The 25,308-nt window shown below is 38.4% G+C and overlaps 1 protein-coding gene across 1 annotated transcript; it reads right to left on the bottom strand.

Moving 5' to 3' along the window:
- Positions 1–19,949: 19,949 nt before the first annotated feature.
- LOC133633740 (rho-related GTP-binding protein RhoU-like) lies at positions 19,950–24,738 on the bottom strand. The gene is made up of 4 exons (XM_062026402.1): positions 24,397–24,738; positions 21,185–21,243; positions 21,000–21,029; positions 19,950–20,691 (listed from the first exon to the last, which is right to left on the bottom strand). Exons 1-4 carry the CDS (start codon positions 24,662–24,664, stop codon positions 20,182–20,184), a joined length of 867 nt encoding a protein of 288 aa, XP_061882386.1. The 5' UTR covers positions 24,665–24,738; the 3' UTR covers positions 19,950–20,181.
- Positions 24,739–25,308: the final 570 nt, after the last annotated feature.

The following is a 25,308-nucleotide window of genomic DNA, read 5'->3' as shown; positions in this document are numbered from 1 at the left end:
TGACCGTAACTTAGGTACAAGCTGGCTCATTGGATTCCACACTCTCTCCTTTTTCTATTGTAGATCACAGATTTGTATTTTAAACCACCTCGGATACTATATCCTCTTGAAAATGAGAGTCGAGAACGCGAAATGGACATTCAGTGCGTTTTATCTCCACGACAATACATCGACGAAATGCTTTAGCTACGAGCTAACGTGATATCATCTTGCTTTAACTGCATATAGAAACAAAAGAAATAAACCCCTGACGGGAAGTATAGATAGAAAATCAACAATACTATTAAACCGTGGACATGTAAATACACGGTTAATGCTTTCCAGGCTGGCGAAGGTTAACAATGCTGTGCTAACGACGCCATTGAAGCTAACTTAGCAACCGGACTGCACAGAGCTATGCTAAAAACATTAGCTCTCCACCTACGCCAGCCAGCCCTCATTTGCTCATCAACACCCGTGCTCACCTGCGTTCCAGCGATCGGCAGAAGGACGAAGGACTTCTCCCGATGCGTTTGGCGGCCCGGAGATGTAGGAAGTCAAGGTGAAGTCGGCGGCTAGCGCGGCTAGCGCGGCTAGCGCGGCTAGCGCGGCTAGCGCTCCAACAAAGTCCTCCTGGTTGTGTTGCTGTAGTCCGCTGCTAATACACTGATCCCACCTACAACTGTCTTCTTTGCAGCCTTCATTGTTCATTAAAAAAATTGCAAAAGATGTCCAGAATACTGTGGAATTATGAAATGAAAACAGAGCTTTTTGTATAGGATTGTACGGGGTACCATAACTTCCGTTACTCGGACTTCGTCACACGCATACGTCATCATACCGCGATGTTTCAGCCGGATATTTCCCGGGAATTTTAAAATGTCACTTTATAAGTTAACCCGGCCGTATTGGCATGTGTTACAATGTTAAGATTTCATCATTGATATATAAACTATCAGACTGCGTGGTCGGTAGTAGTGGCTTTCAGTAGGCCTTTAAAGGGGTCATGGTATGATTTGTTTCTACATTTAAAACCCTTCTTGTGGTCTACATAACATGTAACAAGGTTGCTTTGGTCAAACTGTTGCATAGATTATGTTTTACAGACCGTTTTCAAGCCATTTTCTGATCGACCCTTTTCAGGATGCGCCATTTTGTAGGCGCTTTTATCTACGTACCTCCACTTCAGCTGCGTTTTCTCCCCATCTTCTTTGTTGTAGTTTTTAGCGCTTCCAGACGGAGTCTCCTGACAGATATAAATTAGAAGTGTACGCTACTTTGTATTAGAAATGGCAAAAGCGAAGAATAAATGCCCCACAACAAGTGGAAAGGGACAAAGAAGGAGATTATTGACCGCAGCATCAGACTTGGGGTAGATTTCTCCCAGCAGGCACAAGACATTAAAACAACGGTGAGAACTTGTTGAAATAGGTCCTGACATTGAGCAACTCAAACATAATGTTGAAACAACATGCTTTTTGACAATCTTTGATCCATGTTGGGTTCTGATGTTGATTTGACCATGGAAATTTGGTCATTTCCCAACCAATACTCTACGACACAAATACAACGTTGAAACAACATGCTTTTTGACAACGTTTATTCAATGTCGTGTTCTCTCGTTGATTTGACCGTTGAAATTTGGTCATTTTCTAACCAATATTCTACAACACAAATATAACGTTGAAACAACATGCTTTTTGACAACGTTTAATCAATGTTGGGTTCTGACATTGATTTGACATTGAATTTTGGTCTTTTCTCAACCAATATTCTACAACACAAATACAACGTGGAAACAACATGCTTTTTGACGACATGTATTCAATCTCAGGTTGAGATGTTGATTTTACCATTGAATTGTGGTCATTTTCCAACCAATATTACACAACCCAAATGAAACAACATGCTTTTTGACAACGTTTATTCAATGTTAGGTTCTGACGTTGATTTGACCGTTGAAATTTGGTCATTTCCCAACCAATATTCTACAACACAAATACAACGTTGAAACAACATGCTTTTTGACAACATTTAATCAATGTTGGGTTTTGGCATTGATTTGACATTGAATTTTGGTCTTTTCTCAACCAAAATTCTACAACACAAATACAACGTTGAAACAACATGCTTTTTGACGACATTTAATCAATGATGGGTTCTGACGTTGATTTCACCGTTGAAATTTGGTCATTTTCCAACCAATATTCTACAACGTAAATACAACGTTGAAACAACATGCTTTTTGACCAAGTTTATTCAATGTCAGGTTCTGACGTTGATTTGGCCGTTGAAATTTGGTCATTTTCCAACCAATATTCTACAACACAAATACAACGTTGAAACAACATGCTTTTTGACGACATTTAATCAATGATGGGTTCTGACGTTGATTTCACCGTTGAAATTTGGTCATTTTCCAACCAATATTCTACAACGTAAATACAACGTTGAAACAACATGCTTTTTGACCAAGTTTATTCAATGTCAGGTTCTGACGTTGATTTGGCCGTTGAAATTTGGTCATTTTCCAACCAATATTCTACAACACAAATACAACGTTGAAACAACATGCTTTTTGACGACATTTAATCAATGTTGGGTACTGACGTTGATTTGACCGTTGAAATTTGGTCATTTTCTAACCAAAATTCTACAACGCAAATACAACGTTGAAACAACATGCTTTTTGACAAAGTTTATTCAATGTCAGGTTCTGACGTTGATTTGACCATTGAAATGTGGTCTTTTCCCAACCAATATTCTACAACACAAATGAAACAACATGCTTTTTGACAACGTTTATTCAATGTCAGGTTGTGACGTTGATTTGACCGTTGAAATTTGGTCATTTTCCAACCAATATTCTACAATACAAATACAACGTTGAAACAACATGCTTTTTGACGACATGTATTCAATCTCAGGTTGAGACGTTGATTTGACTGTTGAAATGTTGTCATTTTCTAACCCATATTCTACAACACAAATACAACGTTGAAACAACATGCTTTTTGATGACGTTTATTCAATGTCAGGTTGTGACGTTGATTTGACCGTTGGATTTTTGGTCATTTCCCAACCAATATTCTACAACACAAATACAACGTTGAAACAACATGCTTTTTGACAACATTTAATCAATGTTGGGTTTTGGCATTGATTTGACATTGAATTTTGGTCTTTTCTCAACCAAAATTCTACAACACAAATACAACGTTGAAACAACATGCTTTTTGACAACATTTAATCAATGTTGGGTTTTGGCATTGATTTGACATTGAATTTTGGTCATTTTCCAACCAATATTCTACAACACAAATACAACGTTGAAACAACATGCTTTTTGATGACGTTTATTCAATGTCAGGTTGTGACGTTGATTTGACCGTTGGATTTTTGGTCATTTCCCAACCAATATTCTACAACACAAATACAACGTTGAAACAACATGCTTTTTGACGACATGTATTCAATCTCAGGTTGAGACGTTGATTTGACTGTTGAAATGTTGTCATTTTCTAACCCATATTCTACAACACAAATACAACGTTGAAACAACATGCTTTTTGATGACGTTTATTCAATGTCAGGTTGTGACGTTGATTTGACCGTTGGATTTTTGGTCATTTCCCAACCAATATTCTACAACACAAATACAACGTTGAAACAACATGCTTTTTGACAACATTTAATCAATGTTGGGTTTTGGCATTGATTTGACATTGAATTTTGGTCATTTTCCAACCAATATTCTACAACACAAATACAACGTTGAAACAACATGCTTTTTGATGACGTTTATTCAATGTCAGGTTGTGACGTTGATTTGACCGTTGGATTTTTGGTCATTTCCCAACCAATATTCTACAACACAAATACAACGTTGAAACAACATGCTTTTTGACAACATTTAATCAATGTTGGGTTTTGGCATTGATTTGACATTGAATTTTGGTCTTTTCTCAACCAAAATTCTACAACACAAATACAACGTTGAAACAACATGCTTTTTGACGACATTTAATCAATGATGGGTTCTGACGTTGATTTGACCGTTGAAATTTGGTCATTTTCCAACCAATATTCTACAACGCAAATACAACGTTAAAACAACATGCTTTTTGACAAAGTTTATTCAATGTCAGGTTCTGACGTTGATTTGACCATTGAAATTTGGTCATTTTCCAACCAATATTTTACAACACAAATACAACGTTGAAACAACATGCTTTTTGACGACATTTAATCAATGTTGGGTACTGACGTTGATTTGACCGTTGAAATTTGGTCATTTCCCAACCAATATTCTACAACACAAATACAACGTTGAAACAACATGCTTTTTGATGACGTTTATTCAATGTCAGGTTGAGACGTTGATTTGACCGTTGGATTTTTGGTCATTTCCCAACCAATATTCTACAACACAAATACAACGTTGAAACAACATGCTTTTTGACAACATTTAATCAATGTTGGGTTTTGGCATTGATTTGACATTGAATTTTGGTCATTTTCCAACCAATATTCTACAACGCAAATACAACGTTGAAACAACATGCTTTTTGACAAAGTTTATTCAATGTCAGGTTCTGACGTTGATTTGACCGTTGAAATTTGGTCATTTTCCAACCAATATTCTACAACGCAAATACCCGTTGAAACAACATACTTTTTGACAATGTCTAATCAATGTTGGGTTCTGACATTGATTTGACATTGAATTTTGGCCTTTACTCAACCAAAATTCTACAAAGCAAATACAACGTTGAAAAAAAAATGCTTTTTGACGACGTTTAATCAATGTTGGGTTCTGACGTTGATTTGACCATTGAAATGTGGTCTTTTCCCAACCAATATTCTACAACACAAATGAAACAACATGCTTTTTGACAACGTTTATTCAATGTCAGGTTGTGACGTTGATTTGACCGTTGAAATTTGGTCATTTTCCAACCAATATTCTACAATACAAATACAACGTTGAAACAACATGCTTTTTGACGACATGTATTCAATCTCAGGTTGAGACGTTGATTTGACTGTTGAAATGTTGTCATTTTCTAACCCATATTCTACAACACAAATACAACGTTGAAACAACATGCTTTTTGATGACGTTTATTCAATGTCAGGTTGTGACGTTGATTTGACCGTTGGATTTTTGGTCATTTCCCAACCAATATTCTACAACACAAATACAACGTTGAAACAACATGCTTTTTGACAACATTTAATCAATGTTGGGTTTTGGCATTGATTTGACATTGAATTTTGGTCTTTTCTCAACCAAAATTCTACAACACAAATACAACGTTGAAACAACATGCTTTTTGACGACATTTAATCAATGATGGGTTCTGACGTTGATTTGACCGTTGAAATTTGGTCATTTTCCAACCAATATTCTACAACGCAAATACAACGTTAAAACAACATGCTTTTTGACAAAGTTTATTCAATGTCAGGTTCTGACGTTGATTTGACCGTTGAAATTTGGTCATTTTCCAACCAATATTCTACAACACAAATACAACGTTGAAACAACATGCTTTTTGACGACATTTAATCAATGTTGGGTACTGACGTTGATTTGACCGTTGAAATTTGGTCATTTCCCAACCAATATTCTACAACACAAATACAACGTTGAAACAACATGCTTTTTGATGACGTTTATTCAATGTCAGGTTGAGACGTTGATTTGACCGTTGGATTTTTGGTCATTTCCCAACCAATATTCTACAACACAAATACAACGTTGAAACAACATGCTTTTTGACAACATTTAATCAATGTTGGGTTTTGGCATTGATTTGACATTGAATTTTGGTCTTTTCTCAACCAAAATTCTACAACACAAATACAACGTTGAAACAACATGCTTTTTGACAACATTTAATCAATGTTGGGTTTTGGCATTGATTTGACATTGAATTTTGGTCATTTTCCAACCAATATTCTACAACGCAAATACAACGTTGAAACAACATGATTTTTGACGACATTTAATCAATGTTGGGTACTGACGTTGATTTGACCGTTGAAATTTGGTCATTTCCCAACCAATATTCTACAACACAAATACAACGTTGAAACAACATGCTTTTTGACAACATTTAATCAATGTTGGGTTTTGGCATTGATTTGACATTGAATTTTGGTCTTTTCTCAACCAAAATTCTACAACACAAATACAACGTTGAAACAACATGCTTTTTGACGACATTTAATCAATGATGGGTTCTGACGTTGATTTGACCGTTGAAATTTGGTCATTTTCCAACCAATATTCTACAACACAAATACAACGTTGAAACAACATGATTTTTGACGACATTTAATCAATGTTGGGTACTGACGTTGATTTGACCGCTGAAATTTGGTCATTTCCCAACCAATATTCTACAACACAAATACAACGTTGAAACAACATGCTTTTTGATGACGTTTATTCAATGTCAGGTTGAGACGTTGATTTGACCGTTGGATTTTTGGTCATTTCCCAACCAATATTCTACAACACAAATACAACGTTGAAACAACATGCTTTTTGACAACATTTAATCAATGATGGGTTCTGCTGTTGATTTGACCGTTGAAATTTGGTCATTTTCCAACCAATATTCTACAACGCAAATACAACGTTGAAACAACATGCTTTTTGACAACATTTAATCAATGTTGGGTTTTGGCATTGATTTGACATTGAATTTTGGTCTTTTCTCAACCAAAATTCTACAACACAAATACAACGTTGAAACAACATGCTTTTTGACGACATTTAATCAATGATGGGTTCTGACGTTGATTTGACCGTTGAAATTTGGTCATTTTCCAACCAATATTCTACAACACAAATACAACGTTGAAACAACATGATTTTTGACGACATTTAATCAATGTTGGGTACTGACGTTGATTTGACCGCTGAAATTTGGTCATTTCCCAACCAATATTCTACAACACAAATACAACGTTGAAACAACATGCTTTTTGATGACGTTTATTCAATGTCAGGTTGAGACGTTGATTTGACCGTTGGATTTTTGGTCATTTCCCAACCAATATTCTACAACACAAATACAACGTTGAAACAACATGCTTTTTGACAACATTTAATCAATGATGGGTTCTGCTGTTGATTTGACCGTTGAAATTTGGTCATTTTCCAACCAATATTCTACAACGCAAATACAACGTTGAAACAACATGCTTTTTGACAACATTTAATCAATGTTGGGTTTTGGCATTGATTTGACATTGAATTTTGGTCTTTTCTCAACCAAAATTCTACAACACAAATACAACGTTGAAACAACATGCTTTTTGACAACATTTAATCAATGTTGGGTTTTGGCATTGATTTGACATTGAATTTTGGTCATTTTCCAACCAATATTCTACAACACAAATACAACGTTGAAACAACATGCTTTTTGATGACGTTTATTCAATGTCAGGTTGTGACGTTGATTTGACCGTTGGATTTTTGGTCATTTCCCAACCAATATTCTACAACACAAATACAACGTTGAAACAACATGCTTTTTGACGACATGTATTCAATCTCAGGTTGAGACGTTGATTTGACTGTTGAAATGTTGTCATTTTCTAACCCATATTCTACAACACAAATACAACGTTGAAACAACATGCTTTTTGATGACGTTTATTCAATGTCAGGTTGTGACGTTGATTTGACCGTTGGATTTTTGGTCATTTCCCAACCAATATTCTACAACACAAATACAACGTTGAAACAACATGCTTTTTGACAACATTTAATCAATGTTGGGTTTTGGCATTGATTTGACATTGAATTTTGGTCATTTTCCAACCAATATTCTACAACACAAATACAACGTTGAAACAACATGCTTTTTGATGACGTTTATTCAATGTCAGGTTGTGACGTTGATTTGACCGTTGGATTTTTGGTCATTTCCCAACCAATATTCTACAACACAAATACAACGTTGAAACAACATGCTTTTTGACAACATTTAATCAATGTTGGGTTTTGGCATTGATTTGACATTGAATTTTGGTCTTTTCTCAACCAAAATTCTACAACACAAATACAACGTTGAAACAACATGCTTTTTGACGACATTTAATCAATGATGGGTTCTGACGTTGATTTGACCGTTGAAATTTGGTCATTTTCCAACCAATATTCTACAACGCAAATACAACGTTAAAACAACATGCTTTTTGACAAAGTTTATTCAATGTCAGGTTCTGACGTTGATTTGACCATTGAAATTTGGTCATTTTCCAACCAATATTTTACAACACAAATACAACGTTGAAACAACATGCTTTTTGACGACATTTAATCAATGTTGGGTACTGACGTTGATTTGACCGTTGAAATTTGGTCATTTCCCAACCAATATTCTACAACACAAATACAACGTTGAAACAACATGCTTTTTGATGACGTTTATTCAATGTCAGGTTGAGACGTTGATTTGACCGTTGGATTTTTGGTCATTTCCCAACCAATATTCTACAACACAAATACAACGTTGAAACAACATGCTTTTTGACAACATTTAATCAATGTTGGGTTTTGGCATTGATTTGACATTGAATTTTGGTCATTTTCCAACCAATATTCTACAACGCAAATACAACGTTGAAACAACATGCTTTTTGACAAAGTTTATTCAATGTCAGGTTCTGACGTTGATTTGACCGTTGAAATTTGGTCATTTTCCAACCAATATTCTACAACGCAAATACCCGTTGAAACAACATACTTTTTGACAATGTCTAATCAATGTTGGGTTCTGACATTGATTTGACATTGAATTTTGGCCTTTACTCAACCAAAATTCTACAAAGCAAATACAACGTTGAAAAAAAAATGCTTTTTGACGACGTTTAATCAATGTTGGGTTCTGACGTTGATTTGACCATTGAAATGTGGTCTTTTCCCAACCAATATTCTACAACACAAATGAAACAACATGCTTTTTGACAACGTTTATTCAATGTCAGGTTGTGACGTTGATTTGACCGTTGAAATTTGGTCATTTTCCAACCAATATTCTACAATACAAATACAACGTTGAAACAACATGCTTTTTGACGACATGTATTCAATCTCAGGTTGAGACGTTGATTTGACTGTTGAAATGTTGTCATTTTCTAACCCATATTCTACAACACAAATACAACGTTGAAACAACATGCTTTTTGATGACGTTTATTCAATGTCAGGTTGTGACGTTGATTTGACCGTTGGATTTTTGGTCATTTCCCAACCAATATTCTACAACACAAATACAACGTTGAAACAACATGCTTTTTGACAACATTTAATCAATGTTGGGTTTTGGCATTGATTTGACATTGAATTTTGGTCATTTTCCAACCAATATTCTACAACACAAATACAACGTTGAAACAACATGCTTTTTGATGACGTTTATTCAATGTCAGGTTGTGACGTTGATTTGACCGTTGGATTTTTGGTCATTTCCCAACCAATATTCTACAACACAAATACAACGTTGAAACAACATGCTTTTTGACAACATTTAATCAATGTTGGGTTTTGGCATTGATTTGACATTGAATTTTGGTCTTTTCTCAACCAAAATTCTACAACACAAATACAACGTTGAAACAACATGCTTTTTGACGACATTTAATCAATGATGGGTTCTGACGTTGATTTGACCGTTGAAATTTGGTCATTTTCCAACCAATATTCTACAACGCAAATACAACGTTAAAACAACATGCTTTTTGACAAAGTTTATTCAATGTCAGGTTCTGACGTTGATTTGACCGTTGAAATTTGGTCATTTTCCAACCAATATTCTACAACACAAATACAACGTTGAAACAACATGCTTTTTGACGACATTTAATCAATGTTGGGTACTGACGTTGATTTGACCGTTGAAATTTGGTCATTTCCCAACCAATATTCTACAACACAAATACAACGTTGAAACAACATGCTTTTTGATGACGTTTATTCAATGTCAGGTTGAGACGTTGATTTGACCGTTGGATTTTTGGTCATTTCCCAACCAATATTCTACAACACAAATACAACGTTGAAACAACATGCTTTTTGACAACATTTAATCAATGTTGGGTTTTGGCATTGATTTGACATTGAATTTTGGTCATTTTCCAACCAATATTCTACAACGCAAATACAACGTTGAAACAACATGCTTTTTGACAAAGTTTATTCAATGTCAGGTTCTGACGTTGATTTGACCGTTGAAATTTGGTCATTTTCCAACCAATATTCTACAACACAAATACAACGTTGAAACAACATGCTTTTTGACGACGTTAAATCAATGTTGGGTACTGACGTTGATTTGACCGTTGAAATTTGGTCATTTCCCAACCAATATTCTACAACACAAATACAACGTTGAAACAACATGCTTTTTGATGACGTTTATTCAATGTCAGGTTGAGACGTTGATTTGACCGTTGGATTTTTGGTCATTTCCCAACCAATATTCTACAACACAAATACAACGTTGAAACAACATGCTTTTTGACAACATTTAATCAATGTTGGGTTTTGGCATTGATTTGACATTGAATTTTGGTCTTTTCTCAACCAAAATTCTACAACACAAATACAACGTTGAAACAACATGCTTTTTGACGACATTTAATCAATGATGGGTTCTGACGTTGATTTGACCGTTGAAATTTGGTCATTTTCCAACCAATATTCTACAACACAAATACAACGTTGAAACAACATGATTTTTGACGACATTTAATCAATGTTGGGTACTGACGTTGATTTGACCGTTGAAATTTGGTCATTTCCCAACCAATATTCTACAACACAAATACAACGTTGAAACAACATGCTTTTTGACAACATTTAATCAATGTTGGGTTTTGGCATTGATTTGACATTGAATTTTGGTCATTTTCCAACCAATATTCTACAACGCAAATACAACGTTGAAACAACATGCTTTTTGACAAAGTTTATTCAATGTCAGGTTCTGACGTTGATTTGACCGTTGAAATTTGGTCATTTTCCAACCAATATTCTACAACACAAATACAACGTTGAAACAACATGCTTTTTGACGACATTTAATCAATGTTGGGTACTGACGTTGATTTGACCGTTGAAATTTGGTCATTTCCCAACCAATATTCTACAACACAAATACAACGTTGAAACAACATGCTTTTTGATGACGTTTATTCAATGTCAGGTTGAGACGTTGATTTGACCGTTGGATTTTTGGTCATTTCCCAACCAATATTCTACAACACAAATACAACGTTGAAACAACATGCTTTTTGACAACATTTAATCAATGTTGGGTTTTGGCATTGATTTGACATTGAATTTTGGTCTTTTCTCAACCAAAATTCTACAACACAAATACAACGTTGAAACAACATGCTTTTTGACAACATTTAATCAATGTTGGGTTTTGGCATTGATTTGACATTGAATTTTGGTCATTTTCCAACCAATATTCTACAACGCAAATACAACGTTGAAACAACATGATTTTTGACGACATTTAATCAATGTTGGGTACTGACGTTGATTTGACCGTTGAAATTTGGTCATTTCCCAACCAATATTCTACAACACAAATACAACGTTGAAACAACATGCTTTTTGACAACATTTAATCAATGTTGGGTTTTGGCATTGATTTGACATTGAATTTTGGTCTTTTCTCAACCAAAATTCTACAACACAAATACAACGTTGAAACAACATGCTTTTTGACGACATTTAATCAATGATGGGTTCTGACGTTGATTTGACCGTTGAAATTTGGTCATTTTCCAACCAATATTCTACAACACAAATACAACGTTGAAACAACATGATTTTTGACGACATTTAATCAATGTTGGGTACTGACGTTGATTTGACCGTTGAAATTTGGTCATTTCCCAACCAATATTCTACAACACAAATACAACGTTGAAACAACATGCTTTTTGATGACGTTTATTCAATGTCAGGTTGAGACGTTGATTTGACCGTTGGATTTTTGGTCATTTCCCAACCAATATTCTACAACACAAATACAACGTTGAAACAACATGCTTTTTGACAACATTTAATCAATGATGGGTTCTGCTGTTGATTTGACCGTTGAAATTTGGTCATTTTCCAACCAATATTCTACAACGCAAATACAACGTTAAAACAACATGCTTTTTGACAAAGTTTATTCAATGTCAGGTTCTGACATTGATTTGACCGTTGAAATTTGGTCATTTTCCAACCAATTTTCTACAACACAAATACAACGTTGAAACAACATGCTTTTTGACGACATTTAATCAATGTTGGGTACTGACGTTGATTTGACCGTTGAAATTTGGTCATTTCCCAACCAATATTCTACAACACAAATACAACGTTGAAACAACATGCTTTTTGATGACGTTTATTCAATGTCAGGTTGAGACGTTGATTTGACCGTTGGATTTTTGGTCATTTCCCAACCAATATTCTACAACACAAATACAACGTTGAAACAACATGCTTTTTGACAACATTTAATCAATGTTGGGTTTTGGCATTGATTTGACATTGAATTTTGGTCTTTTCTCAACCAAAATTCTACAACACAAATACAACGTTGAAACAACATGCTTTTTGACAACATTTAATCAATGTTGGGTTTTGGCATTGATTTGACATTGAATTTTGGTCATTTTCCAACCAATATTCTACAACGCAAATACAACGTTGAAACAACACGCTTTTTGACGACACGTATTCAATGTCAGGTTGAGACGTCTATTTAACAATTGAATTGTGGTCATTTCCCAACCAACAACGTGGATCCAAAGTTAGACACCAACGTTGTCTCAAGATACAAACACAACTATTTTGCAACGTTGTTTCAAAGTCAGTTTTGAAAAATGCATATGTACAATCAACGTTGTATCAACGTCTTGTGCCTGCTGGGTCTACCATATATGGATGCATCTGCTGACATCACATTTGGGAAAAACGTCACAACTTGTGCGAATTCCAAACGGCTCATTTGGAATTTGCGAGAAGGGAGACAACGATGTTTTCTAAATATCTCCGCCATGTCTCCGTGGTTTGATTTTGAATTTTCAAACTTACGCAGATCTGAAATGAACAAAAACAGAACTTGGTTTTGCATGATAAGTCACCTTTAAGACGTGCGGTGACACTGATGAGGACTATGTCCTGTCCCTCAGATGGTCCCAGGTCGACCTTTTTCTCCATCAGTCCGTCTCCTGTCATCGAGGGGCGATGGTCGGTGAATCTGACCTGCGGCAGCGATGCTAACCCTGCCGCTAACTACACCTGGTACAAGGAGAACATGTCGTCTCCTCTGGCGTCAGGTCAGTTGCTGACCATCAAAGACATCAGTCCAGGTCAGAGGCTCACCTTCAGGGACATCAGTCCAGGTCAGAGGCTCACCTTCAGGGACATCAGTCCAGATCAGAGGCTCACCTTCAGGGACATCAGTCCAGATCAGAGGCTCACCTTCAGGGACATCAGTCCAGATCAGAGGCTCACCTTCAGGGACATCAGTCCAGATCAGAGGCTCACCTTCAGGGACATCAGTCCAGGTCAGAGGCTCACCTTCAGGGACATCAGTCCAGGTCAGAGGCTCACCTTCAGGGACATCAGTCCAGATCAGAGGCTCACCTTCAGGGACATCAGTCCAGATCAGAGGCTCACCTTCAGGGACATCAGTCCAGATCAGAGGCTCACCTTCAGGGACATCAGTCCAGATCAGAGGCTCACCTTCAGGGACATCAGTCCAGATCAGAGGCTCACCTTCAGGGACATCAGTCCAGATCAGAGGCTCACCTTCAGGGACATCAGTCCAGATCAGAGGCTCACCTTCAGGGACATCAGTCCAGAGAAGGGTGGCCATGATTATTACTGTGAGGCCAACAACAGCAGGGGGAACCAAACCATTGTTGTGCACGTGAGGGTGAATGGTAAGACCACTCATGTCCAAAACACGTCTCCGTCCACTGAAGACATCAGTGTCCGTAATTGGAACATCATCCGGCTGGTTTCTTCTGCTGTTGTGTTCGTGGGCATCCTGATCATGCTGACTCTGCACTTCAGGTAAAAAGTAGGACTGTCAAAATGAACACTTCAATGCAGATTCGTCTGACTAAACATTGTAGCACAAGCAGAAATGTTATTTTGTAAAAAACGGATCATTGTTTTCGTGAACATGAACATGATGCTAAAGGTGTTCACTCGTACTTCTCGACAAGCTCAGCTGGTTGTATTTCTTTACCCGATCGCAGGACGGCGACGTCTCCCTCGTCCACCGCAGATCCAAATGAGCTCGTCCAGCTTGCAGAGGTGACGTCTTGTTGGTTCTGGTGTCATGAATCCAGTCTCACTGTCATCGTGTGTCCTCCTGTCAGCAGCTGGACCATGGCGACTATGAGAACATTCCTGCCGCAGTGCTGAGACGCCAACGCCAGAAAAAGGACGCGCTGTGACCGACATCTTGAGCATGAACAACAAAGTTGTTTTGAAGCATTTATTTTTTACTTCTTAAATACAAACCCCAAAAGCAGTGAAGTTGTCACGTTGTGTAAATGGTAAATAACAACAGAATACAATGATTTGCAAATCCTTTTCAACTTATATTCAATTGAATAGACTGCAAAGACAAGATATTGGTGGGTGCCATGATTGGGTATAAAAGCAGCTTCCATGAAATGCTCAGTCATTCACAAACAAGGACGGGGCGAGGGTCACCACTTTGTCAACAAATGCCTGAGCAAATTGTCCAACAGTTTAAGAACAACATTTCTCAACCAGCTATTGCAAGGAATTTAGGGATTTCACCATCTACGCTCCGTAATATCATCAAAAGGTGCATAGAATCTGGAGAAATCACCGCACGTAAGCGATGATATTACGGACCTTCGATCCTTCAGGCGGTACTGCATCAAAAAGCGACATCAGTGTGTAAAGGATATCACCACATGGGCTCGGGAACACTTCAGAAAACCACTGTCAGTAACTACAGTTGGTCGCTACATCTGTAAGTGCAAGTTAAAGCTCTACTATGCAAAGCGAAAGCCTTTTATCAACAACACCCAGAAACGCCACCGGCTTTGCTGGGCCCGAGCTCATCCAAGATGGAGTGATGCAAAGTGGAAAAGTATTCTGTGGTCTGACAAGTCCACATTTCATATTGTTTTTGGAAACTGTCGATGTCGTGTCCTCCGGAACAAAGAGGAAAATAACCATACGGATTGTTATAGGCGCAAAGTTGAAAAGTCAGCATGTGTGATGGTATGGGGGTGTATTAGTGCCCAAGACATGGGTAACTTACACATCTGTGAAGGCACCATTAATGCTGAAAGGTACATACAGGTTTTGGAGCAACATATGTTGCCATCCAAGCAACGTTATCATGGACGCCCCTGCTTATTTCAGCAAGACAATGCCAAGCCACGTGTTACAACAGCGTGGCTTCATAGTAAAAGAGTGCTGGTACTAGACTGGCCTGCCTGTAGTCCAGACTTGTCTCCCATTGAAAATGTGTGGCGCATTATGAAGCGTTTTGTACATAGAAAAATGTATCACAATAAATGAAGTTAAATGAGTAAATAGGAGTGTAAGTGACGAAAGAAAAAAGACAAGAAAAAAGGGTTCAAATGTTTTAAAATAGTAATTAAATTGATCAATACATAGAAAATTAAAATGCATTGAATACTGATAAGTCATTGTCATTTTAACTAAACAGACTGCATTGACAGAAGAAGAAAAAATAACGGAATAAAAATAATTGATAGTTGAATAGAAAAGAAAAATTACATAAAGAAAGATAAATGATTAAATAAATGGGGGGGGGGAAAGAAGACCTTTCAAGCCTCTGCTGTGATGAAGGAAAATGTGTTTTAAAAATCTTAAATGATAAATGAACACACAACATTGATCAATAATTAGAACACAGAAATTTAAATGTAAAAAGTTGACAAAATACAGCAATTAAAGAAAAACATTTTCAAAAAGTAAAATATATTAATAGATAGGATTAAATAAACTGGATAAATAAGTGGAAAAATACATATTTACATTTGTATTTTCTGTTTTATTAATTACAATATGTAAAGATAAATGGTGAAATAAATGCAATGGAGTGGGAAACCCTGACAGATTAAAGCAGTGATGAAGGAAAAAGAGAAGAAAAAAGTTTTAATAAATATATAGATTGGAATAATTGCGATGTATTAGCAAATATAAAATAAATTACAGTGCATAAAGATGAACGATTAAATAAATAAAAATGAGTAAAGCCTGTGTGGTGACAAAGGAAAAAGAACAAAAAACAAAAAACAAATGCGAATAATTAAGATTGATCAATAAATAAAACATAAATTCCAATGTATGAATATAAATGTTTGAATAAAAAAGTGTGTGGTTCCTTCTTTGGCTATTTTTAAGAACCTTCTTAAAACCAATTTTTATTCACTGACTTTTAACCCCAGCATGAGACTTTAAACTGTTTTTACTTTTTTAACTGTTTTTAACTTTTTAAACTGCTTTTTATCCAACAAATTGTTCTTAGGGTAATTTGCATTTGCTTTTTCAATGTGTATTTTTATTTCTGTTTTTAAATGTTATTTTTTAGTCTGTCCTCCTTTGCCTCTATTACTTTGTGGTGTACAGCCCCTTGTTCTTCAACTGTACTTGTTTTTAAAGGGCTTTGTAAATAAAGTTGGTATGGTATAAAGGAAAAAGAAGTTTTGTTTTGAAGAATGAATTAGTGAATAATAAACACATAAAAAGAAATCTGTGAACTTGATGATTTAGATTACTTGTGATGATGTCATATTTAGCTTGATGTAATAAAAGCAGTCAAAAGTTGTTTATTGCATCATTATGTTTTAGCATCTACGTAATAACGTAGTAATAAACGTGCATATCTGCAAAAAAAATAAAACATTCTCGACTTATTGATGTGAGAAAATGTCTGTTTCATGCTCAGCTATCGTGCTAGTGCGCCTCCTGGTGGCTGTGAGATCAGAGCGGTCCAGGAAGTGCCAGCATGTTCCGGCGCCGTGTTTTTCGCGCGTGTTCGAATTCCTCGCGTGTGTTCATCCAACAGCAAAAGTCCAAAATTAAGGACTCGTGCTCGGTCACTGGACCAACTGGTCCCGCGGAAGAAGCGGGTCAATCACGCTCCATATGCCTCTGTAATCCCGCCCAGGTGGTCCTGTCTGCTCCAATTAGAGGGGGCGCCTCCTTAGCGTCTTACCAGATTAGCTTCACGTCGCCCACCTAGGGACTTCAAGGCGGCATGTGACACAAGATGGCCGACAGAGCCGAGTCAAAAGCTGGGAATAACCTGTGGCCATCCTACTAGCTGTTTTGGGGGTTCTGGCAACGTTTGTTTCCTTAAGTGTAAAAAAAAGAAATAAAACCTACAGCCTTTTTTTTTTTTATCTCCAGTGTACAATTTGGAATTTTGTTTAAAACCAGAAAAAAATGAGCACATATTACGACATACAAAACAAGACTTGCAACGGGCGGTATGGAATCCGTCGTTTATTATACCACCGGGGGTGGGGGAGTGAAGACGTAGAACTGGGTGGGGTGTTTGTGTAGTAGTCCATGGGTGCGTGTCTAAAAATCACTGCGCTGGGCATTGCGGCCTTTTGCCTGATGCCACAAAGTGACTTGGCGATGACACAACTGGTTGCTACGGAGGCATACGAAGTCTCGTCCAACAGAGTCCAAACACTCCAGGTGTCCTTGAAAAAGGAGGCAAGGAATTTTAGAGCGGTCTCACTGGGTGTGTTGACAGCGTGACCTCGCCGAGGCCAGGGCAGAGGGAGCCGAATTGTCGATAAGGACTGTCTTGTTTAGGGCCGGCAGACGCATTCCAAAATATCTTCTACTCGAGTTGTCCGTTCTGGCTCTCAAATTGATCATGATTTTGCCTTTCAGAGTGGAAAGCTTCGCCGAGATGTTATCCAGTTTGGGATTTAGTTCAGAAACCACAACAGTCTGAGTGCCCACAGCTCTGCTCATCCGTGAATCCTGCGGGGCGGCTTTGAGGTACCTTAAACGGCCGCCAGCATCTTGCGGATGTGTTGATACTCCAATCAGCAGATGTCCTGTTAGCATGATTCTGAATAAGTAGATGTCTCCAACGTCCTAGCCTGAGATAACCGCCAGGCACACACTTCTCCAGCAGGACAGGCAGTTTCACCCGAACCTGAGCTTCTGGTCGAGAATGTCTTGTCCATTTCATTGAGAGGTCAGTCAAAAAATGTTATCTTTTTGAACCGCCCTTGAGCATGTTAGGTTAGACAAGAAACTCTTAAAAACAAAGTTTCGACCAAGTAGAAGAATATCTAGGGGTTCTGCATCGACCATTTCTGTCGCAATTCGTATGCGTAGGTATATAAACATTGCCATACCGGCCAGCGCCTGCCAGAACATGATTGAGCGAGTCAGAGTTTATTCCTTCTCGCTGGGCCTGGACAGTCTGAACCTAACAGAGCGTGTGTTTGTCGGAGCATGTTTCCACAGAAATGTTTTGTGTTGCGTCCATCAAGTGGTTGCCCTTCTGCATACGTGGTGTGACTGCACGTCAGATCATGTCTCGGCCGCCAGTGGATTGGCGCGGCGCCTCAATTCAGCCAGTCTGCCTATCTTGTGCAAGGGACAGGTGATCATCTCAGGACGGCTTACCGCAAGAACTTTACGTTCTAAAACTCAGATATGGCTCATTGGCCATGCCGGCAGCGAAAGGAATTAAGTCATCTACGATTGGTGGAGTCCTTCGCCGGTTTGGTCTGGGCCAAAGCAAGAATCCTAACCATGACATGCGGGCCGTTTACAGCAAGTGGCGGACTCCGCAACGCAGCCGAAAACGGTCAGGACCGATAATGCAAAGAGGTTCATTAGGTCTTCAAAAATTATGCAATTTTGTTATTCTTATAGCCAGACCTGTTTATTTCTGTACCTGACGGTTTCAGCCACAACTGTTGCCTTCCTCAGAGGTTGTCACGTGACGTTGCTGTGACGTGTCTGGTCAGCTGATTTAAACAGTTTTTGGCACTGTCTTCCTGCTGATAGTAGCATGCTGACATCTGCAGTCCAACCTCTTCAGGACTGTGTCCCAGGTGTGGGAAAACCGACATCTGAAGCAGCCAGGCTAAAATTCACCGAAAGGGGACCTTCCTGAGGTGGCTCATGACAATGCCATAGCTCTCATTGTACTTCAGGAGGGGTGAGACCTCTTTCTGGTCCAACTTGACAAGGGCCGGCATGGCAGCACGACTGGGGTAGACAAGAGCCTGGGTGCAATCTCTGGTACCTCAGTGAACACTTGGCTGCATCCGCCTTCTTTGACGATCACGTCCCCCTTAGAGATGAAGACGTGAATGGCGACGGCCATCGAGAAGGTTAAGGACACTTGACACCAGCTCGGGCGGATCGTCCTCGACCTCTACGTCAAAGAGCTGGAGCAGAAAACTGAAACAGACTTCTGCAAGACATCCGGCAAGCTTCTCTTCGAACGACTTGCGATTGACACGTCTTTCTTGGAGTCAGACCCAACTACCTGGTAGAGCGCAGACAACGATCACGCGAGGCGAGGAATCGCTCTCATGCAGCAGTTCAGCCTGGTACTCAACAAAGACGAGGCACAGCTGTAGTACTTGTTTCGAGTCGTCAAGCGTCAACGCAAAGAGCACCAGAACTGAGAACACCCGAGGCCGCCATGCACTGTGAAGAATGTGCCGCCCCAGCCTTTATTTTAAAATGTGTAGTGAAGCCTGTTTTTTTACAAAGCTGTGTGCATACACAATATCTGGCTAGGGGCGGGTCAGAAGCGTTGTGTCCGTGCCGGAAGAAGTTTTGAAGAGCGAGGGTTTGAGCTCCGCTTCTCTCAAAAGTGGAGCAAACCAGCGAAGGAGATGATTTATATTGTTCATGAACACTAATTACCTCCAGAACATCAGTCAAAAGTCCCTTTTGCAACATTTAAGGAGTTTCACGTTTAGGGTTTGTACTTTTTATTTTCGGCAGGAGTCAAACACGTCCACATGAAAACAGGCCGTCAGGTGCCTGCCAAAGTAACGGGTGGTGCCTTGATCACTAGTGCTAGGACCATGTCAGCCAATCAGAGGCCTGAAGAGAGTCGTGTGTGGAAAAGACACATGAGCGGGTCAAGCAGTCAGCTGATCACAGTTGTGTTCTCCGACCAGACATTGGATCTTCCTCCACCATGTCTCTGACAGCTTCTTGATCTTGTCTGGGGTCTTCCTCTTCAAGGTGAGTTTCTGCGGCCGCACGTCGCCCCCGCTGCCACCGCCATCTTGTGTCTGACGGACGCTGGCGAAAATGGCTGAGTCGAACGCCTCCTTGAGGTTCTTCTGGGTCAGGGCCGAGCACTCGGCGAAGCCCGCGGCGCCCAGCTCCTGGGCCAGCTGCCGGCCTTCCTCCGAGCCCACCGGTCGCTCCCGGTTCTGAGCCAGTTGTATGAGTACCTGGACGTCCTCCCGCAGGTCCAGTTGGGTCCCCACGAGGACCAGCGGCGCGCCGGGACAGTGCTGGCGGATCTCGGGCACCCACCTGTGGGTCAGGTTGCGGAAGGAATCGGGTCGGACCACGCTGTAGCACAGCAGGAAGACGTCAGCGTTTTTGTAGCAGAGAGGACGGAGACGATCCAGCTCGTCCTGAAACCCGGAAGACAGACTGCGTCAGGATTGTTAGAGCCCAACCACCATCTTGGATAAGAGCAGCCTAGCGATGAAATGCTACGTCTGACTCTGTTTACATTGATGACAAACTGGATCCGAACTGGATCCAAACTGGATTCAACTTGTTGTTTCTACAGCTTCTGATTTTCAGTCATTGATGACATCTTCAATGTTTGGATTCTGGACAATTTTAAAGAGAACGGAATCATCTAAAAGAGCAAAGTAGTTTTTGTCACACCCTGGAGGAGGTAATCAAGTCTAAGGGGGAATAACTGATCACTTACATTGATCGCTCCGTCATCAACTCCCCATTTCTAGAAGGCACACAGACAGAAAAAACATAATATATTACACAAAATGACATGTTTTATATATATATATATATATATATATATATATATATATATATATATATATATATATATATAGAGATATATCCACATATGTATATATGTATACCTATCCTCACCTGTCCAGCCGTGTCGCAAAGTTGCAGCCTGACCGGCGTCCCGTCCACCGCCACCACCACTGAGGAGACACAACGGAAAATTCTGTACGGGCGTTTTTCCATCCATCCATTTTCTACCGCTTGCCCCTCTCGGGGTTCGTGGGGGTCGGGGGGTGGTTGGAGCCTATCCCAGCTGCACTTAGGCGGAAGGCGGGGTACACCCTGGACGAGTGTCGCCCTCATGGCAGGGCCAACACAGATAGACATTCACACACTTTCTGTATTTCTAACAACAATTCCCTTTATTGTTATTACTAATGTTATTATTACTACAATTTAATTACTACTAGTAGTAGTATTTTCATCACAATGCATACAATTACTACTATTATTACTATTACCATTATCATGCTGGTAAGAAATTCTTATTGTTATATTATTATTATTACTACCACATTATTATCATTATTATTACAACTACTACTAAAATTTATATTATTACTACGACTGCTATTGTTAATTCTATAATCATTACTACTACCACTACTACTATGACTACTATTATTAGTATTATTATTACTATCATTATTATTACTACCATTATTATTACTATTTTGATTGCTATTACTATCATTATGACTACTATCAATATTATTATTACTACTACTATTAAAATTATTACTACTATTATTATTATTACTGTTATCCATCCATCCATCCATCCATCCATTTTCTACCGCTTATTCCCTTCGGGGTCGTTATTATTAGTATTATTATGCACAAGATAATAGTGTAGCTGCACAAACAGTGAATAATTTCAAAGTGATAAAGTCTCGTTGCCAACCGCAATATTCGCTTCCGTAGCTTCAGCGGCAGCACAACCTCACTGTGCCCGGACTGCCCCCTCATATTTCGGGGAGCTCGCAGGAGAAATGCCGGTCTCAATGCTGGGCGTATTCACTTAGGGACCGTCAATAAATTACTATTGTGTTGAAAAGAGTTTGTTAAAAAAAAGTGTATATCTTATAAATCAAAGCACCAGACATTCTATAACGAAGTCATACAATTATTCCTACTTGATAATATTGTGCACAGCCATTATTCTCTGATATTAACATTCAAAGGATTTTATATTATATATTTAATATAATTTATATCTTTATTGAATTTATAGCTTTAATATAAAAAAATAATGTTTTTTTTCAACATATTTTAGGCCATGTGACTTAGAAACTTAATTCAACTTAATATTAGTAGTGATAGCCTTTTTGTGTAAATCAAAACTTTCTATTTTCAAATTTGAGTTTCATATGATTTATTTTCAATAGCTTCCAGGTCATGTGACCAAACAATGCCAGCCTTGTAACATCATGCACACATTTTTATTTTCAAAATTGACTCTCATAGAATTGTATGTACATTTTTAATATTAAAACTCATGGTTTCGTTTCAATAGCTTCTAGGACAGGTCATGTGACCTCGAAACTGAAATCCACTTGACGTTAGTAGTGCTAGCCTTTTAGCATTATGCATACCTTTTTAGCTCCTAAAATGGACTTTAATAGGATGTTATTTTTTAAAAATCTATATGAAAAATGATGGCTGTTTTTCAATAGCTTCAATGTGACGTATGAACTTACTTCTACTTGATATTAGTGGTGCTGGCCTCGCAGTGGAATGCACAACTTTTTTTTCATATCTAAAAAATGAATATGGTTTTATAAAATGTCATTAAAAGCTTGTGTTGGTACAAGATTGCATTTTAAGTTTAAAATTGCAATGATATTGTGACAGTTGATCAAGCTTAAATAATTGTGTTATTGTTCCACTTTAAATTGTTTTTATATATATATATATATATATATATATATATATATATATATATATATATATATATATATATATATATATATATGTATGTGTGGGAAAAAATCACAAGACTATTTCATCTCTACAGGCCTGTTTCATGAGGGTTTCCTCAGTCATCTCCTGATGATTGAGGAAACCCTCATGAAACAGGCCTGTAGAGATGAAATAGTCTTGTGATTTTTTCCCACACATACAAATTACGCTCTACCACGGTATCGAGCACTATTTTTTATTTTTTTTGGATAATCCAATGAAGACATATATATATATATATATATATATATATATATATATATATATATATATATATATATATATATATACATATATATATATATATTAATGTGCTTAAGGGATGGTGACAAAAAAAAGTAGGTCAAAGCAAACGAAAACAAAAAGTAGAAACTGGAATAAAGTCACATCATATTACCAAGAAGCGCTTGAAAAAATTGTGTGATTTTTTTTGCTATTAAATTTCTTATAAAATGTTATTAAATTCAAATTTTAAAATAAAAAGGTGTCCCTGACACTGGGAGCTATTTTAAAAAACATGAGTTTTATATTTAAAAAATATACAAAATCATATTAAAGTCAAATCTGAACTTAAAAAGGTGCGCATGATACTATGAAGGTAGCTCACGTAGAATTAAATTTTAGGTCACATGACCTGGGAGCTATTGAAAAGAAGACACAATTTTTAATATCAAATTTTAAAAATATCCTATACAAAAGTCACATTTGAAAATAAAAAGGTGTGCATGACATTACAAGGCAAGCTTTACTTTTTAATGGTTTTTCAAGTTTAAGTTTTTAGGTGACATGACCTGGAAGCTAATGAAAACAAGACATGATTTTTAATATTTGAAAAATGCATAAAAACCTTTTGTAACTCAAAAAATCGAAAATAAGAAGGTGTGCAAGATAATACAAAGCTAGAACTAATAATATCAAGCGGAATTAAGTGTTTAGGTCACATGACCTGGAATCGATTTTAAAAATATTTGATATATAAAATAAATAAAATTGAATAAATGATACAATTATAAAATAAACGTCCATGCACGATATGCTGAAGCAGGGCTAATAATATGACTTTTTTTATGGATTAATTGGTGTTTTGATTTAGAAGATATTCATTTTTTTAACAAATTATTTTCAACACAATAGCACTTTGTTGACGGTCCCTAAACAGACACCAGTGTTGACAGCGGCACCTTTCCTGCAAGCTCCCCGCAAAATGAGAGAGCAGCCCGGGCACAGTGAGGGGGATCTCCCGCCGGAGCTGCGGAGGCGAATATCCAACGCCCTTCGTGAAACCAACTTCACCGCGGCTCGTTGCTCCGCACGACGTGCAGGTGTCTGACCTGTGAAGTTGTCGAAGGCGGTGGGCACGTACATGGTGGGGTAACCGTTGGTGGTGTAGCTGACCACCAGACTGGTCTTGCCCACCGCGCCGTCCCCGACCAGCACGCAGTTGACCCGGCGCTCCGGGGCGGGGCCCGAGCGCCGCCGCTTCAGGGCCAGCGGGAAGTCGCGGCTCCTGTGGCGGCGAGGCGGCGACAAGGAGACGGCGGCGGGCTCCGAGGCGCGGCGGCGGGGCTTGTGTCCTCCTCTGACGTCCGGGGGGAGCATGGCTGCAGAAGACGAAGACGGCGGGAGAATGTGAGCGTCTTCGCGGGGACAGCAGGTGCTGTGCGCGGCCGCGATAAGAAGCTTATTGCGCGCAGCAAAGCTCCTCTAAGTGAAGGTGGAACATCTCACTGACCTCTATGTTGACCTCTGACCCCTGACCTCCACTACATATTACTGACCACCACGCTCCTGTCAAATAAAAGATCTTTGATCAGTGTTTTTGTTGTGTTTGTTCCTAAAAACAGCCATATAGATCCTGTCATATACAGGATCTAGTTTACGGTTCATTCTGCAGTTTCTACAGATCTCCTGCAAAAATGCCAGTCAAAGATCGTCTATAGCTCCTTAAAAACAGCAGAGCGCTCCTGTCATAGAGGATCTTTGATGATTGTTTCTTGGGTTGTTTCTTTTGCAAAATGTCCTTAACTGCAGAGCCCTCCTGACATATAGAGGATCTTTGGCGAGGGTTTTGCAGGAGATTCAGAAACACAACCACACCACTCTTGTCTAAGAGAGGATCTTTGACTGGCATTTTTGCAGTGGATCCCTGCAAACAGCACACCACTCTTGTCAAAGAGAGGATCTTTGAACTGCAGAGCACTCCTGTCATATAAAGGATCTAACTTATAGACATAGATCACTGC

The sequence above is a fragment of the Entelurus aequoreus genome, linkage group LG18, assembly GCF_033978785.1.
Source record: "Entelurus aequoreus isolate RoL-2023_Sb linkage group LG18, RoL_Eaeq_v1.1, whole genome shotgun sequence".
Taxonomy (NCBI): domain Eukaryota; kingdom Metazoa; phylum Chordata; class Actinopteri; order Syngnathiformes; family Syngnathidae; genus Entelurus; species Entelurus aequoreus.
Note: the sequence above shows the minus strand (reverse complement) of the source record. Positions and strands in the feature narration are given on the sequence as shown.